The following is a 16,650-nucleotide window of genomic DNA, read 5'->3' as shown; positions in this document are numbered from 1 at the left end:
AGAACATTTAACTGTTGTGTTAATTCATGAAGCAGAACCTTTAACTGTTGTGTTAATGAGAAGCAGAACATTTTAACTGTTGTGTTAATGAGGAGCAGAACATTTACTGTTGTGTTAATGATGAACGGAACCTTTAAACTGTTGTGTTACGATGCGACAATGTTAGAGGAATGGCAAATGAACATCTTATAAACCACTTAATAAATGTTTTATAATCTGTCACCTGTCTGATCATCTGCGTCATCTTTTGCTCTGTGAACACACACACACACACACAAAATATAAATGCATCCACACACAAACACTGTCACACATCTCTATTCAGACTTTCCAGTGTCTAATCAATACTCAAATGAGACACTGTAAATGTGTGGTGTGTTATTGAGAAGAGCGAGCGAGAGAGAGAGAGAAGAGTTTATGGTGTGCAGGTTATGGAGAGATGTGTGTGTTGACTGCTGACCTGGCCTATAAGGACAGCGAGAACGTACAGGTTTCTGTATAGATGTGTGTGTGTTGACTGCTGACCTGGCCTATAAGGACAGTGAGAACATCAGTGGTGATACAAGGCTGTTTCTATGACTACCACCACCGAGCACACAGGTACACAATAGGTCTACGCTATTATATATCCTGCAATGGTACACACCTACACACACACACACACACACACACCTACACACACACACACCTACATACACACACCTGCGCAAATACAGAAGTACATACCTACACCCACACAGACGTACATACCCACACCCATACAGACGTACATACCCACACCCATACAGACGTACATACCCACACCCATACAGACGTACATACCCACACCCACACAGACGTACATACCCACACCCATACAGACGTACATACCCACACCCACACAGACGTACATACCCACACCCATACAGACGTACATAMCCACACACAGATGTCTCTCCCTTTAAGACATATCATTCTGTATCACGTGCACAAGTTGTGCACGTCAATAAGGAACCTAAATAAAATAGCACTGTCAGGACACAGGTGCACTGGCCCATCTTTATCTCTCTCTTATTTACAATGACGGCCAAACCCGGACCACGCTGGGACAATTGTGCGCCGCCCTATGGGACTCCCAATCACGGCCGGTTGTGATACAACCTGGAATCAAACCAGGGTCTGTAGTGACGCCTCTAGCACTGAGATGCAGTGCCTTAGACCGCTGCACCACTCGGGAGCCATACCTTTCCTGACTTCTAAGAACAGAAGTGAAAATGTTGTCTGTTCTGGGAACGTTTATTTTTATGTTGCAGAGAGGTCCTGAGAACGTTTTACTCCGGTTCCAGAGAGGTCCTGAGAACGTTTTACTCTGGTTCCAGAGAGGTCSTGRGAACGTTTTACTCYGGTTYCAGRGAGGTCCTGAGAACGTTTTACTCTGGTTCCAGAGAGGTCCTGAGAACGTTTTACTCCGGTTCCAGAGAGGTCCTGAGAACGTTTTACTCTGGTTCCAGGGAGGTTCTGTGAACGTTTTACTCTGGTTCCTTGAAAGGTTTCCTGGAAGGTTTTATTAAGGTTATTTGGAAGTTTTTGAATGACTTCCTTAAAACTTTCACTGAACGTTTCAATAAGACTACTAGCTTATTTTGGAACTCCAAGTACAAAGAGGCATTAATTATGCAGTGGGATTTGAACTTATAATTTTCTGTTATTTATCCATGGAAGTAGTCCACTGCACCACCAGGATGGAAATAAAATGCTTTGTTTTTTTACACATACAAAACAGTTCATTTTAGTTTATTCAAACAGACACAATTTCAAAGGAAACAAGCACTCAATAAAACCAGGTGAGGCCAATTAGTGGGCGAGGCCAACACACCTGGACACACTTTACAAGATAGAGTTGTATTGATGGTGAGAACAGAATGTATATGTTTTTAAATAATATTCTTAGAACACTCTCTGAACGTTACTTAAGTACATTTTTTATGTAAAGTTCTCAGAATCATTTGAAAACATGGTTTTAAATAGAACCATGAGTAAATGTAGGTAACATTATGCTGAAGTAATGAAATTCCCACAGAAGAAGATTGCTTTCTTAACATTCTCTGAACTACTTGTGAATGTTCCCAATGTCAAACCAGTTGTAGAGATCGTTCCTAGAACATTACCAAAATGTAAACTAAATGTAAAGTATTGAAATGACAAGAAAATTATGCTTTTTTTGCCAAGTTCCATAAATGTGCTGAGAATGTTCCAAAACCAAGCAACGATCCTGCACCATTCCCAGAAAGTTATGGTAAGGTTGTTTGCAAGATCAACATAGGACAAGCACACTCTCACCAAGCTGTAAGAAACATATGGTTCTCAGAATGGTACGTGCTAGCTGGGCTTTCTCTATCTCCAAGTAAATTAGAGTAAACATCTGTCGGAGCGCGCCCCAGGGCTCGCGCCACAGCAGCACCGGAGCACCGAATGTTCCATTGAGCTCGAGACCGATCGCGTCCATTCACGGTGAATGCAGATGAGAGACAGTCTGTCTCAGTAACGGATCTGTGTGAATGTATGGTAGACATCTTAGGTTTCACAACCAGCAGAAACAATAGACTTAACTGTGTGCGTGCGTGTGCGTGCGTGTGTGTGATCACCATCAGTAATTAGAGGGAAGCCCACCACATCAGTGACAGACTGACCCAGCGCGAGTTATAACGGCACCGCCGAGGTTAATACAAATTCCTTCAATAAAAAAAAATGCAGCGGTGCCGCGCGCTTCTGGCAGCGGCGCTAGAACAGCCCAGTATGCAAATATGGGTTGTGTATACAGACAGACGATGCATGCGCACTCACCGGGAGAGGCTTGGTGCTGTAGCGGGTCTTCTCTCCTCTCGTCGCGCGGGTCACGAATGTATCGGTAATATCACGGCTGCCACCGCGGGCACACAGCCTTTTCCGTTCATTCCTCCAGTTAACGTCGTTGTCTGTCTGTCTCCTCTCGGTGCCTCGCACTTCTGTCTGTCTGTGTGTGTGCAGGGCTCCGACACAGAAATCCGTTTCTCTAAAAACAAGCTGGTGTACATCAACAGCAGAGACCAGAAAACGGAGAAAAATACAAAAAAAAGGAGAAGATTTGGAGAGAAGGGGAAACGGACAGGGGGGGCGGATACCCCTTCTGCATACACGCACACACAGGAACACTCCTCAAACCCTGCTAGAACGATCCCGTGGCAGACAGGCGCGGGACAGACGTTCCTGGAAGAAAACAGAGGAAAGAACCAAATATTTCGTCCCTTTCTCTCTCTCCCCGCGATATGATATCCCCCTTTCTATCTCTGTCTCTCTGTCTCTCACACTGCAATCTCGCCTCTCGTTTCTCGCCAGACGTGCCTGGCTGTCAGTCCCATCCGGGGACCCGTATTTGGCCTCGGTACTACCGATAAGTACTCTGGGAAGTGTATTTCTTTTTTATTTTATTATATCAGAACCTGTTGTCTGGGTTACGCAATGCCGATGGGGGTGGGGGTAGATAGAGTCGTCAGAGAAAGAACTGAGATGGAGAAAGAGACAGTGAGGGAGAGAGAGATATCTACTTTACTTGCTTTGGCTATGTTAACATATGTTTCCCTTGCCAATAAAGCCCTTAAAACCTCTTAAGGATCCACCTCTTTTTTATTTTATTCAATTTGCTCCTAAAACAACATACCCAAATCTAACTGCCTGTAGCTCAGGACCTGAAGCAAAGATATGCATGTTCTTGATACCATTTGAAATGAAACACTTTGAAGTTTGTGGAAATGTGAAAGTAATGTAGGAGAATATAACACATTAGATCTGGTAAAAGATAATGCAAAGAAAAAAAACATGCATTTCTTTTGTACCATCATCTTTAAAATGCAAGAGAAAGGCCATGATGTATTACTCCAACCCTGGTGCAATTTAGATATTGGCCACTAGATGACAGCAGTGTATGTGCAAAGTTTTAGACTGATCCAATGAACCATTGTATTTCTGTTAGAAATGTTGTATGAAGACTCCCCAAATGTGCCTAATTGGTTTATTAATACATTTTCAAGTTCATAACTGTGCACTCTCCTCAAACAATAGCATAGTATTATTTCACTGTAATAGCTACTGTAAATTGGACAGTGCAGTTAGATTAACAAGAATTTAAGCTTTCTGCCAATATCAGATATGTCTATGTCCTGGGAAATGTTCTTGTCACTTACAACCTCATGCTAATCACATTAGCCTACGTTAGCTCAACCGTTGAAATTTAGAGAGAGAGAGCGAGAGAGAGTAGGGCACTGAGTCAGTGCTATAATAACCGGTTGTAACCCTATGGTTATGAGGGACAGTGATGGCATAGATAAAACTGCAGACAAACTGACCTAACCACAGGAGGAACCCAATTTGTAGTAGACTGGCCACACCAGTCAAAATGTGTGTGTGTCTGTGTTTATGAGTATAGAAATACAAATGTGTATGGAAGCTACACTTAGAAACAATGGAATCAAGACACACAGGTATTGTGGAATAGCCTTTACCAGAAACATCTGAAACAACAGAAGGTCAGAAACATCGGAAACAAGAGAAGGTCAGAAACATTTGAAACAAGAGAAGGTCAGAAACATCTGAAACAAGAGAAGGTCAGAAACGAGAGAAGGCCAGAAACAAGAGAAGGTCAGAAACATTTGAAACAAGAGAAGGTCAGAAACATCTGAAACAAGAGAAGGTCAGAAACATTTGAAACAAGAGAAGGTCAGAAACAACAGAAGGTCAGAAACAAGAGAAGATCAGAAACATTTGAAACAAGAGAAGGTCAGAAACAAGAGAAGGTCACTAGAGGACTCTATACAACTCCCTGTCCAGGAAATATGTTGGGTAAGGTTTAAATTATAAATCCATCCTAATTTGACTTGGATTTAAAGGATAAGAGCCTAGACTGGTGCAAGAAATATGGTGGAAGGAAACTCTCTTGCCCATGTTTATACCAATCTAATGCTTTTGTAACTTTACTAGTAGATGTAAGAAGAATCAAGTACCTTTAGGTGACAGAAACAACAAATGAAGTCATGTGACATGTTATGTTTATGTAATATGAAACATGTATCATCACTGTGACTAACCCCTTCAAAGTGGGGATGACGTGCACCTCTGTGTGTGTGTGTGTGTGTGTGTGTGTGTGTGTGTGTGTGTGTGTGTGTGGTGTGTGTAATGTTTCTGTTCAACCAAACAAGATTCTCTGGATTATCTTCAAGAAGATTCTGCATTCCAAAGATGTTGTCGTTCGGTTTTTCAAGCCTGATGAAAGGCTGAATATTCTCTCCGCGAACGCTTGGGATGCAGGGGCAGAAACCAGATCCAGTGCCACAGGTCACAGCTTTGGATAAACAGCCATCCTTGCCTGTCAGAACTGGAGAGGTGACTCTGTAAACACGCCCCCCTTTACCTCTTCCAGGTATTTCCATATCTCACACAGGGCACTGAATGCCCTGACAGGTTGACCATCCGGCTGGACTATCCTCGATGCGAGGAAACTATATTTCTGAAGAACTGTGGTCGAGATGCTTGCTGGATTCAACGTGCTGGCATCTTGCTTGGGGTCCTGCTGCTCCATGGCTGTACTCTCTGATTTGCTGAAGTACAAAAGACTCTGCTTCCCTCATCAGTGGCTCCATCTCTGTTGAGCGAAGTGCCAGAGACACACGTGGGTCATCAGGCAAGCTGCTKCAGAGTGAGGGTTGAAGTTTGCTGCCTGAGGATTCAGCATGCATGCAAAGCGCTCGCGCAGTGACTTCAGGAGGACCTGTGCCAACTGTTTTGCAACAGTAGTTGACTGCAAGTGTGACTCGAGGTCGAGACGACACGGTACCACATCAGACAGCGACTGGCTGACAGTTTTGAAGTCGGTGTGGATTGTGAACGGCTCCAGCAACTTCACAAGCTGCTCTAGCTTGGCCCAGTCACRCTCCGTGCTCGCCCTCGGATTTCTTCCCTGTTAGTTAGTGATAGCTAGTGATAGCTAGTGATAGTTAGTGATAATGATGCACAAGCTAGGCCTATTTGTAACATCGGCAAACACTGGCAGAATTCTTCTCTGCATGTCTGCTCAAATCTGGGTAAAAGATTGAAAGGAATGTGAGTCTTATTCAATACATTTAGTTATTGCTTGCTTTTCTAAAGTCTACCAACCTTGACAGCAGGCATGCCAGCTGAGACAGACAAGCTAGCTACTCTAACTTGATTGATAGTCTGGTAATGGCTTCTTGGTAGTTAGTTATGAGGTTGGGAGAGCTGGGCTAACTAAAGCTAACTTCATAAAATTGCTAGGTGGCTAGTAGTATTACAGAGAAACAACAACAATATATATATATATATATATATAATTTTATTTCTTAAATGTTTTTAAACAGGGCACATTCTTTGAGGGGACACGTGCCCACCATGGGTCGCCTCTGGCAGCATTTACCCGCTAGATTCAGAAGCTCAAAAAAACAACAGACTTATGAAAAGTTACAGTAAAAATATCACTTTGACATGAAAGATGGTTAAAGAGTAAAAAGCATTGGAAGTGAAGACATCATCATCATCATCATCATCATCATCATCATCATCATCATCATATTACACTGAGTAAAGATTTAAGGCACAATCTGGCACGCTACAGCCTACAAAAACGGTGTGTGTGTGTGTCTGTATTTATGTGAGTGAGTGTCTGTCTGTGAACACTCGTGTCTGTATACGCACGTACGTGTGCGTGCGTGTGCGTGTGTGTGTGTGTGTGCGTGCGTGTGTGCGTGTGCATGTGTGCGTGTGGTCACAGGTTCTCTCCAGGCTGGTACTGGGGTTCAGTAGCAGTGAAGTAGTCTTCCAGGAAGCCCTGCAGGTATTCAAAGGTGTGTCTCTCGTCCGCATCTCCCCGCCAGCACTGTACCATCAGCTCATGGAGGGAGGCAGGACAACCCACCGCACAGGGCATCCTGTAGCCTCTCTCCACCTGCTCCAGGACCTCGCGGTTATTCATACCTAGAGAAGAGGAGGGAGAGGGAGTGGTAGAGAGGCAGAAAGAGACATACAGTGGCAAGAAAAAGTATGTGAACCCTTTGGAATTACCTGGATTTCTATATAAATTGGTAATAAAATTAATAACACACAAATTATTGAATTTTTCTTGTCTATATTGAATACATCATTTAAACATTCACAGTGTACAGTCGTGGCCAAAACTTTGAGAATGACACAAATATAAATTTTCACAAAGTTTGCTGCTTCAGTATCTTTAGATATTTTTGTCAGATGTTACTATGGAATACTGAAGTATAATTACAAGCATTTCATAAGTGTAGCTTTTATTGACAATTACATGAAGTTGATGCAAAGAGTCAATATTTGTAGTGTTGACCCTTCTTTTTCAAGACCTCTACAATCTGTCCTGGCATGCTGTCAATTAACTTCTGGGCCACATCCTGACTGATGGGAGCCCATTCTTGCATAATCAATGCTTGGAGTTTGTCAGAATTTGTGGGTTTTTGTTTGTCCACCCGCCTCTTGAGGATTGACCACAATTTCTCAATGGGATTAAGGTCTGGGGAGTTTCCTGGCCATGGACCCAAAATATCGATGTTTTGTTCCCCGAGCCACTTAGTTATCACTTTTKCCTTATGGCAAGGTGCTCCATCATGCTGGAAAAGGCATTGTTCGTCACCAAACTGTTCCTGGATGGTTGGGAGAAGATGCTCTCGGAGGATGTGTTGGTACCATTCTTTATTCATGGCTGTGTTCTTAGGCAGAATTGTGAGTGAGCCCACTCCCTTGGCTGAGAAGCAACCTCACACATGATGGTAGCGCTCACCTTGTCTTCTCCGGACAAGCCTTTTTGCCGGATGCCCCAAACAATCGGAAAGGGGATTCATCAGAGAAAATGACTTTACCCCAGTCCTCAGCAGTCCAATCCCTGTACCTTTTGCAGAATACCAGTCTGTCCCTGATGTTTTTCCTGGAGAGAAGTGGCTTCTTTGCTGCCCTTCTTGACACCAGGCCATCCTCCAAAGGTCTTCACCTCACTGTGCGTGCAGATGCACTCACACCTGCCTGCTGCCATTCCTGAGCAAGCTCTGTACTGGTGGTGCCACGATCCAGCAGCTGAATCAACTTTAGAAGACGGTCCTGGCGCTTGCTGGACTTTCTTGGGCGCCCTGAAGCTTTCTTCACAACAATTGAACCGCTCTCCTTGAAGTTCTTGATGATCCGATAAATGGTTGATTTAGGTGCAATCTTACTGGCGGCAATATCCTTGGCTGTGAAGCACTTTTTTTGCAAAGCAATGATGACGGCACGTGTTTCCTTGCAGGTAACCATGGTTGACAGAGGAAGAACAATGATTCCAAGCACCACCCTCCTTTTGAAGCTTCCAGTCTGTTATTCGAACTCAATCAGCATGACAGAGTGATCTCCAGCCTTGTCCTTGTCAACACTCACACCTGTGTTAACGAGAGAATCACTGACATGGTGTCAGCTGGTCCTTTTGTGGCAGGGCTGAAATGCAGTGGAAATGGTTTTGGGGGATTCAGTTCATTTGTATGATTCATTTGCATGATCAAAAAATGATCACTCTTCATTACATTCTGGAGTATATGCAAATTGCCATCATACAAACTGAGGCAGCAGACTTTGTGAAAATTAATATTTGTGTCATTCTCAAAACTTTTGGCCACGACTGTAGGTTGGAAAAMGTATGTGAACCACTAGGCTAATGACTTCTCCAAAAGCTAATTGGAGTCAGGAGCCAGCTAACCTGGAGTCCAATCAATAAGAAGAGGTTGGAGATGTTGGTTAGAGATGCCATGCCCTATAAAAAACACTCACAAAATTTGAGTTTGCTATTCACAAGAAGCATTGCCTGATGTGAACCATGCCTCGAACAAAAGAGATCTCAGAAGAATTGTTAAGAATTGTTGACTTGCATRAAGCTGGAAAGGTTTACAAAAGCGTCTCTAAAAGCCTTGATGTTCATCAGTCCACGGTAAGACAAATTGTCTATAAATGGAGAAAGTTCAGCACTGTTGCTACTCTCCCTAGGAGTGGCCGTCCTGCAAAGATGACTGCAAGAGCACAGCGCAGAATGCTCAATGAGGTTAAGAAGAATCCTAGAGTGTCAGYTAAAGACTTACAGAAATCTCTGGAACATGCTAACATCTCTGTTGACGAGTCTACAATATGTAAAAAACACTAAACAAGAACGGTGTTCATGGGAGRACACCACGGTGATGTCACTGCTGTCCAAAATAAACATTGTTACACGTCTGAAGTTTGCAAAAGTGCACCTGGATGTTCCACAGCGCTACTGGCAAAATATTCTGTGGACAGATGAAACTACAGATGAGTTGTTTGGAAGGAACACACAACACTGTGTGTGGAGAAAAAAAGGCACAGCACACCAACATCAAAACCTCATCCCAACTGTAAAGTATGGTGGAGGGAGCATCATGGTTTGGGGCTGCTTTGCTGCCTCAGGGCCTGGACAGCTTATGGGAAAAAGGAATTCCCAAGTTTATCAAGACATTTTGCAGGAGAATGTTAGGCTATCTGTCCGCAAATCGAAGCTCAACAGAAGTTGGGTGATGCAACAGGACAACGACCCAAAACACAGAAGTAAATCAACAACAGAATGGCTTCAACAGAAGAAAATACACCTTCTGGAGTGGCCCAGTCAGAGTCCTGACCTCAACCCGATTTGAGATGCTGTGGCATGACCTCAAGAGAGCGGTTCACACCAGACATCCCAAGAATATTGCTGAACTGAAACAGTTTTGTAAAGAGGAATGGTCCAAAATTCCTCCTAACCGTTGTGCAGGTCTGATACGCAACTATAAAAAAATGTTTGGTTGAGGTTATTGCTGCCAAAGGAGGGTCAACCAGTTATTAAATTCAAGGGTTCACATATTTTTCCCACCCTGCACTGTGAATGTTTACACGGTGTGTTCAATAAAGATATGAAMATGTATCATTGTTTGTGTGTTATTAGTTTAAGCAGACTGTGTTTATCTATTGTTGTGACTTAGATGAAGATCAGATCAAATTTTATGACAMATTTATGCAGAAATCCAGGTAATTCCAAAGGGTTCACATCCTTTTTCTTGCCACTGTACAGAGATGTTTCGTAACACACGGTATCCTATGTCTGGAAAAAAGAAGGGAGAGAGTAAGACAACGACCACCTACCTGGGTAAGGTACGCGTCCCTTTGTGATGAGCTCAGTGAGCAGGATACCAAAGCTCCACACGTCAGACTTGATGGTGAAACGCCCGTATAGAGCAGCTTCAGGAGCAGTCCACTTGATGGGAAACTTGGCTCCTGTAAAATCAATCAATCAGTCAATCAAATGTATTTAGGAAGTCCTGTTCTCATCAAGAGTTGTCACACTCTCTCTTACCTTGTCTGGCGGTGTACTCATTGTCCTCTATGAGTCTGGCCAGACCAAAGTCAGCGATCTTGCACACCAGATTTTCCCCGACCAGAATGTTTGCCGCTCGCAGATCACGATGGATGTAGTTCATTCGCTCTATATANAACATATTCCAACAGTCTCTAACATGTCCTTGTTTTAAGTGGTCATTACATTATTTATATCAGAGTTGCCTGGAGGAAAAGCTACCAGCTAAAAATTGCAGACTATTGTACACGCAGTGTTGAAGATGCATTTGCGAATGTGTCAGATGGGGTAGGGCAGATCTCTTCAAAACCAGGCTTCCACCGTGTTTCTTGGTTGCCTCTGCCTTAACGCTATTACTGGGGAAAGGATAATGGCGGCTATTACATTTGATATATCTGTGAATGAGAGTCTCTAGTATGTTTCCAAATATATATAGTTTCTCATAATAATGAAGCACTATTTTTTAGGAGGAGGTTTAATTGGAGCCAATAACTCACAGGTCATGAGAATTTTAATGGACTGGATAGGAAAACGATGTCTATGATGAGAGATGCCAGTAGCCAAAAACAAAGCTTGATGTAAAGGGATCTCTGGGATCTATAAGTGAGAAAGGGTATTTTCCTCCTCCATTGCTTATTGAACTTAACTTTGACAATAGTGCTTTTCAAGAGTGAACAACATCGAATGTAACTTTTCACCTGGAAAAGAACAGGAGTGTTAAGACAAGCAAATTTGAGAAACAATGTGTCTTTGAAAGAAGGAAAGTTGTATGTATGCACAGACATTTTGCCACATACATGACTTTAACTTAAGTGTAAGCTGAAATGTGAAGTCATATGTGCCTAAGAGTTTTTGTACATGGTATGGTAAGAACACGGCGTGGTGTTTGGGAATCCACTTCCAGGCATCTGCGCAACAGGGGTAGATACTTTCTTATAATCCCACCTGCACGAAGAGCAAACACGTGTTTCAAGGCACCAAGCTAATCATCTAAACCACCAACATAGCGTGACACGGCCTCTCTCACAACAATTGAGACAGCGTGCTCACTGAATGTGTCACGCGTAAAAGCCTGCCACCTACGTGGAAATCCGTCAACTTTTATCTATGAACGTTCTGAATGGACCAAATGCACTGTAAAGGACACTGATTTTCTATGAATGCAAATCTTTGATTTTACGGAATATGTTATGGCTGGATAGAGTGTGGAAGTTTGATTGTTCTCTTCCACACCATACTGTACATATCCAGTACATGATAATTAAATATCAGTGTACTGATTACCTGGAGATAAAAAGAAATTGGACCGTAAAATCCAATTCAGAGGCTGAAGATATTCTCAATCTGATATAGTAAATGAGAACATACCAGCCATGGTGAGAATCACTTTTACTTGGTTTGAATTAGAATAGGGTCTCAGAGAGTACTGTTATTCTGGCATCCATCAGTCGTATATAAGGATTCATCGGCGTAGATTGCATTTTAACAGGATGTTGATTGAGAGCATAAGCCATATTGATTTTCCTGAGGAAACAGGAAATAGCCAAGTTAGAAATAAATTATTTGTTGTTCCGGTGTGAGGAGGCCAGAGGACTGGCAGGCAATTGCACACTGATGAGTGCACTGCCCCCAAAACACCTCCCCTCCATCTGTCCCCTATGGAGACCTTGGGGAGAGCGTCATCTGTGGTTGTTATGCCGCGAAATGACGCCTGCACTGACTCTCCCACCCCTGTTATCGCAACTTAGCCCCAGCGATCCATCAGGGAAGAAGGACTACTACCTCTGCTGCAGCATCTTCTACATGAAGATGGACCCCCAATCAGTTCATGTATCAATAAGCAGTGTGATGGGATTTCCAGTCCATGAATTTGTTTTCCTTGATCATTGGGGCAGCCCTAATGACGGGATTATGACAGGATACTACTGGGGTCACAGGAACACTTTATAGGATGATAAAGGATTACCCTCTTATGAATAATTATTTACAAATTTCAATATTGAGAAAATGTTGGAATGATTTCCTGCTCATCTATGTTTGCTTGGCTTATGTTTTGTCTCCAAGGTTGTCTTGTTCGGTAGGAGGAAAGATGTCCCATCCCCCTGCAAACACGTACAAACCAAGCCTTCCTTTCCTCTCCTCTCCATCCCCTCCCTTCCCTCTAACACACACTCACACTCTGGAGAAACACGTCACTGAGCTTGGGGACTCAGCGGCTCATTAAGAGAAGGATGTGATATTCTCAATCGAGACTGTGAGACTCCCAGCACGCCTATTTATAGATGCAATATCTCTATGGCAGTCACCGTGGCGTTGGCTAATCGCAGCCGTGGCCCAGACCCAATTAGAATGAACACAATGCTTTTTAGGTGGGATCTGCCCCCTCCTTCTGCTAAGGTCCTTCCGTCCGCACAATGTCTGGTGGGGGAGCGATCTGCTTGGAACGTATTCCTGCATTCAGGTCGGGATACAAGGAGGGGCGGCATGCAGAGTGCAGTCAAAGCCTGCGCGTGGCTATTTTTAATAGACCCCTCTGGAGAGCAAGAGCTAGGTTTCTTATAATGTGGTTGTTTTCATATGTTTGACTCTGGGTCTGGAGTGTCCGTGGATATGTTGAATTGCTGTGACTCATAGGGCATTAAGGTAAGAGATGCTATTGTGAGCTAGGGGTGAAGAGTGAGGATGAGGGTGTGTGTGATATAATTGATATATTTTGGCTCTGTTGGGCCCTTGTGGCATTCTTTCCCTTGCAATGTCTGTTTACCAAATTTATGTGAGCAGCTGTACAGAGTATGCATCTGATAGAAGGGGTACGTGAGTGTGTCAGGATGCAAGCACATTACCTCTCTTCACTTTTCTAACCAGTACTTTACTGACTCTCTCTCAGTCTCTGCTAGCGCTACTGCTCACTCTCAGCATTCCTTTATTTAWACATCTCTATGTCCCTTAATAAATCCTGCTCCCAATTTGACCCTATCAAGTTTAGCATATTAATGGTAATATTACAACAAATATTGGTTGCCTTTTACAAAATTACATAAAATAAACAGTCACTTATCTGAACCTAGTCAGAAACACTCATGTATTCAACCAATCAATCGATCAATAAGTCTCTATTAACCCTGTGGGAAATGTGGTGTGAAGTCAGGATAACACATGAAACGTGTTAGGCTACAATACATGGCATTGGATTGGAAACATGATATAACTTGCCTGTTCTATAGCTACACTGAAAAAAAGTATTCAGGCCACATAGCGTTTATGATACAGTACATGCCAACCTTGGATAACAACATCAAATATAAGAAAGATAATGATGATGATAATAGTGATGATGATGGTTATGATGAAGACATACTGTAGTTTCATTATTAGTTTAACATAATTGTTTAAAAAATTGTTGTTGTTTGTTGTTGTTGAAGAAGAGAAAATAATGATATATTGGGTTGCACTTCATAATAGGATGGACCATTAGGAGATAATTAGCAATCTAATGCTTTGACACTTAAAGCATGATGCCTAGCCACATCCACTCCCAGTCTAAAAAAACTTGGCCTCAGTTGAAAACGCTGGTGTCAGCAGCCCTTAATGTTGCTTCTGGGGCCTTTGTGGGAAATATTGTAACGTTGTATGAGGAAACAGAAAAAATGGAATTCACAAGAATGTATGGTAATTACTTATACTGTTATTTGCAAGTTGGCCAAGTAGTAGTGGGCACTCATGGTGGTGTCAGACTGTTGGCTTTCTTTGCAGCTGGAGGAGAAATTTGATACTTTGGTAGTAATGGGGGGAGATGGTAGGCGTGCATCATCTAATGGTGCTTAGTAATAACTGAAAGGAACACAATTAGATTGTGATCCAACCTTGAGATATTATGGAATACTGTAATAATGAGTGTATTATAAACAGTATATTGTATAAGCACACAACTCTGATAACTCAATTGAAGAAAACTGTTGATATATTATATAATACATAATATAGCTACATAAGATTATATACATATGAATTGCACTTCATTTCATTCTCTCTCCCCTCTCATCCTTCTCTCTGCTCTCTCTTTCTCTCTCTCTCTAGTTCCACCAGGTTAGAAGAGTGATGACCATCCTGTTCCTTACTATGGTTATTTCGTACTTCAGTTGCATGAGAGCTGCTCCCATGAGAGACGCCCCGGGTATAAGGGGCCACCGAACGGAAGGCTACTTGGGTGCTGCAGTGACGGTCGGCCAGGGCCACGGGACTCCACAGAGCGGGGGTGGGCCGGGCCAGCATGGGGGACTGCCCTCGCTCACAGACACGTTTGAGCAGGTGATTGAGGAGCTCTTGGAGGTGGAAGGAGAAGCATCTCAGCTGGGGCCTGGGGCTGACAAGGGCCAGGGAGGAGGGGGTCCTTCCTCTGTGGTCACCACGGAGACAAAGGATGTCGACCTGTATGCATCGCGGGTGATGATCAGCAACCAAGTGCCTTTAGAGCCACCGCTGCTTTTTCTCCTGGAGGAATACAAAAACTACCTGGACGCCGCTAACATGTCCATGAGGGTACGGCGGCATTCTGACCCGTCGCGGCGTGGAGAGCTGAGTGTGTGTGATAGTATTAGCCAGTGGGTGACAGCTGTGGACAAAAAGACAGCAATAGACATGTCTGGGCAGACCGTTACCGTCCTGGAAAAGGTCCCTGTCCCCAATGGCCAACTGAAGCAATACTTTTATGAGACCAAATGTAACCCTATGGGGTACACAAAGGAGGGCTGCCGTGGAATAGACAAGAGGCATTATAACTCCCAATGCAGGACAACCCAGTCCTACGTGCGAGCGCTCACCATGGATAGCAAAAAGAAGATTGGCTGGCGGTTTATAAGGATAGACACATCATGTGTATGCACATTGACCATTAAAAGAGGAAGATAGTGTATATAATGTATAGATTTTATTGAGAGTTTAAAAAAGAGAGTAAAGAGAAAATATCTATTTGTATATATACATAACAGGGTAAATTATTCCGTCAAATGAAAATTTTATGGACTGCATGTAAAAAAAGATGAKGTTTATACAGTAAAAGTGATACTACAGTCTATTTATTGAACATATTCATGACCTTGTAAACAATTAAAAAAAGATCTGATCAGTCATTTGCGCCCAGTTTAAATTACTATATCACATTCCTCAAGACATTGTGGTTTGTTTACGTTGCCAAGAATTTGAGAAAGAAGGAAAAGAGCGATGAGGATGAGGGAGAGGGTGAGGACGAGTTCCATTAAAAAAAACTTGCATGCTGCTTCAATTGTGAATTGAGAATTTGTCCACCTAAGAAAAAAGGATATGATACCGACCAAAACATTCCGTTTACATACTCAACAGTAAGGGTTTCCTCCTCAGTACTTTATCTGTTTACTGTTCTAAACTTCTCAAGGTAATGTTGGAATTACATACTATGTCAAGGTGCTGTTGTCAAAGCTTTGCTGTTTATTTTTTTATCCCCACCAGAGGACAAAATATAAGAATATATATATATATATATAAAATTTATTCATTGACATATGTTTCTGGATTAATATAATTAATTTTGTATGTTGTGAAGTTGTTTGCAATATTAAATTGAAATATTTGAAGAAATAAAAATGACTATAGGCAACTGAAAAACAAAACCAATGTCAATAAAGTTTGAACCCTACATTTCTAGTTACACTGCATAAACATTAGAGGAAAACATGGACGGATGGARGGCCAGACAGATCAGCAGACAGATACATAAATACCTACCTTCCTACATGCATACCTACCATCCTACCTACCTACGTACCTGCCTGTCTGCCTGCATGCATGCAGACCAGAMGAGGCTGGTGGGAAGAGCTAGAGGAGGACAGGCTCATTGTAATGGCTGGAATGGAATAAATGGAATGGTATCAAAACATATGGAAACCGCATGTTTGGCTATGTTCCATTTATACCATTACAGCCATTTCAATGAGCCCATCCTCCTATAGCAGACAGACAGACAAACAAACAGACAAACAAATAGACCAGATATATTTTATTTTCATCAGCATTAGCTTGGTTATAAAAGCCTCAATATATACTCAATCAACAACACAAAGAATCAGAACATATAGAAGGCCCATAAGTCTACGTCGTATAGCCTAGGCTACAAACTGATCCTTGATGGCCTCTGAGAGCTTAATGATGAGTACATTCAAAGTTTTCAACCCTGAAGACAGGATCCTTGACTGGTGAATTCCTTGGATGGG

The 16,650-nt window shown here is 42.6% G+C and overlaps 2 protein-coding genes across 2 annotated transcripts; one reads left to right on the top strand and one right to left on the bottom strand.

Moving 5' to 3' along the window:
• Positions 1 to 6,572: 6,572 nt before the first annotated feature.
• LOC112072510 (tyrosine-protein kinase Fyn) lies at positions 6,573 to 10,541 on the bottom strand. The gene is made up of 3 exons (XM_024139910.2): positions 10,406 to 10,541; positions 10,195 to 10,326; positions 6,573 to 6,999 (listed from the first exon to the last, which is right to left on the bottom strand). Exons 1-3 carry the CDS (start codon positions 10,527 to 10,529, stop codon positions 6,791 to 6,793), a joined length of 465 nt encoding a protein of 154 aa, XP_023995678.1. The 5' UTR covers positions 10,530 to 10,541; the 3' UTR covers positions 6,573 to 6,790.
• A 2,410-nt stretch (positions 10,542 to 12,951) lies between these two features.
• Positions 12,952 to 15,972, top strand: LOC112072508 (neurotrophic factor BDNF precursor form). The gene is made up of 2 exons (XM_024139908.2): positions 12,952 to 13,048; positions 14,483 to 15,972. The coding sequence occupies exon 2, from the start codon at positions 14,504 to 14,506 to the stop codon at positions 15,311 to 15,313; it is 810 nt and encodes a 269-aa protein (XP_023995676.1). The 5' UTR covers positions 12,952 to 13,048; positions 14,483 to 14,503; the 3' UTR covers positions 15,314 to 15,972.
• Positions 15,973 to 16,650: the final 678 nt, after the last annotated feature.

The sequence above is a fragment of the Salvelinus sp. IW2-2015 genome, unplaced genomic scaffold (genome assembly GCF_002910315.2).
Source record: "Salvelinus sp. IW2-2015 unplaced genomic scaffold, ASM291031v2 Un_scaffold1947, whole genome shotgun sequence".
NCBI lineage: Eukaryota > Metazoa > Chordata > Actinopteri > Salmoniformes > Salmonidae > Salvelinus > Salvelinus sp. IW2-2015.
This window is presented reverse-complemented; position numbering and strand designations above follow the sequence as displayed.

What these genes read in the sequence shown, in the direction of transcription:
- LOC112072510 (XM_024139910.2), bottom strand. Translation starts at nt 10,529, where the DNA reads ATGAACTACATCCATCGTGATCTGCGAGCGGCAAACATTCTGGTCGGG. An exon ending in TGAGTACACCGCCAGACAAG is followed by an intron (nt 10,327 to 10,405) that starts GTAAGAGAGAGT and finishes TTGATTTTACAG; the next exon opens with GAGCCAAGTTTCCCATCAAG. An exon ending in GGGACGCGTACCTTACCCAG is followed by an intron (nt 7,000 to 10,194) that starts GTAGGTGGTCGT and finishes CCTCTTCTCTAG; the next exon opens with GTATGAATAACCGCGAGGTC.
- LOC112072508 (XM_024139908.2), top strand. Translation starts at nt 14,504, where the DNA reads ATGACCATCCTGTTCCTTACTATGGTTATTTCGTACTTCAGTTGCATG.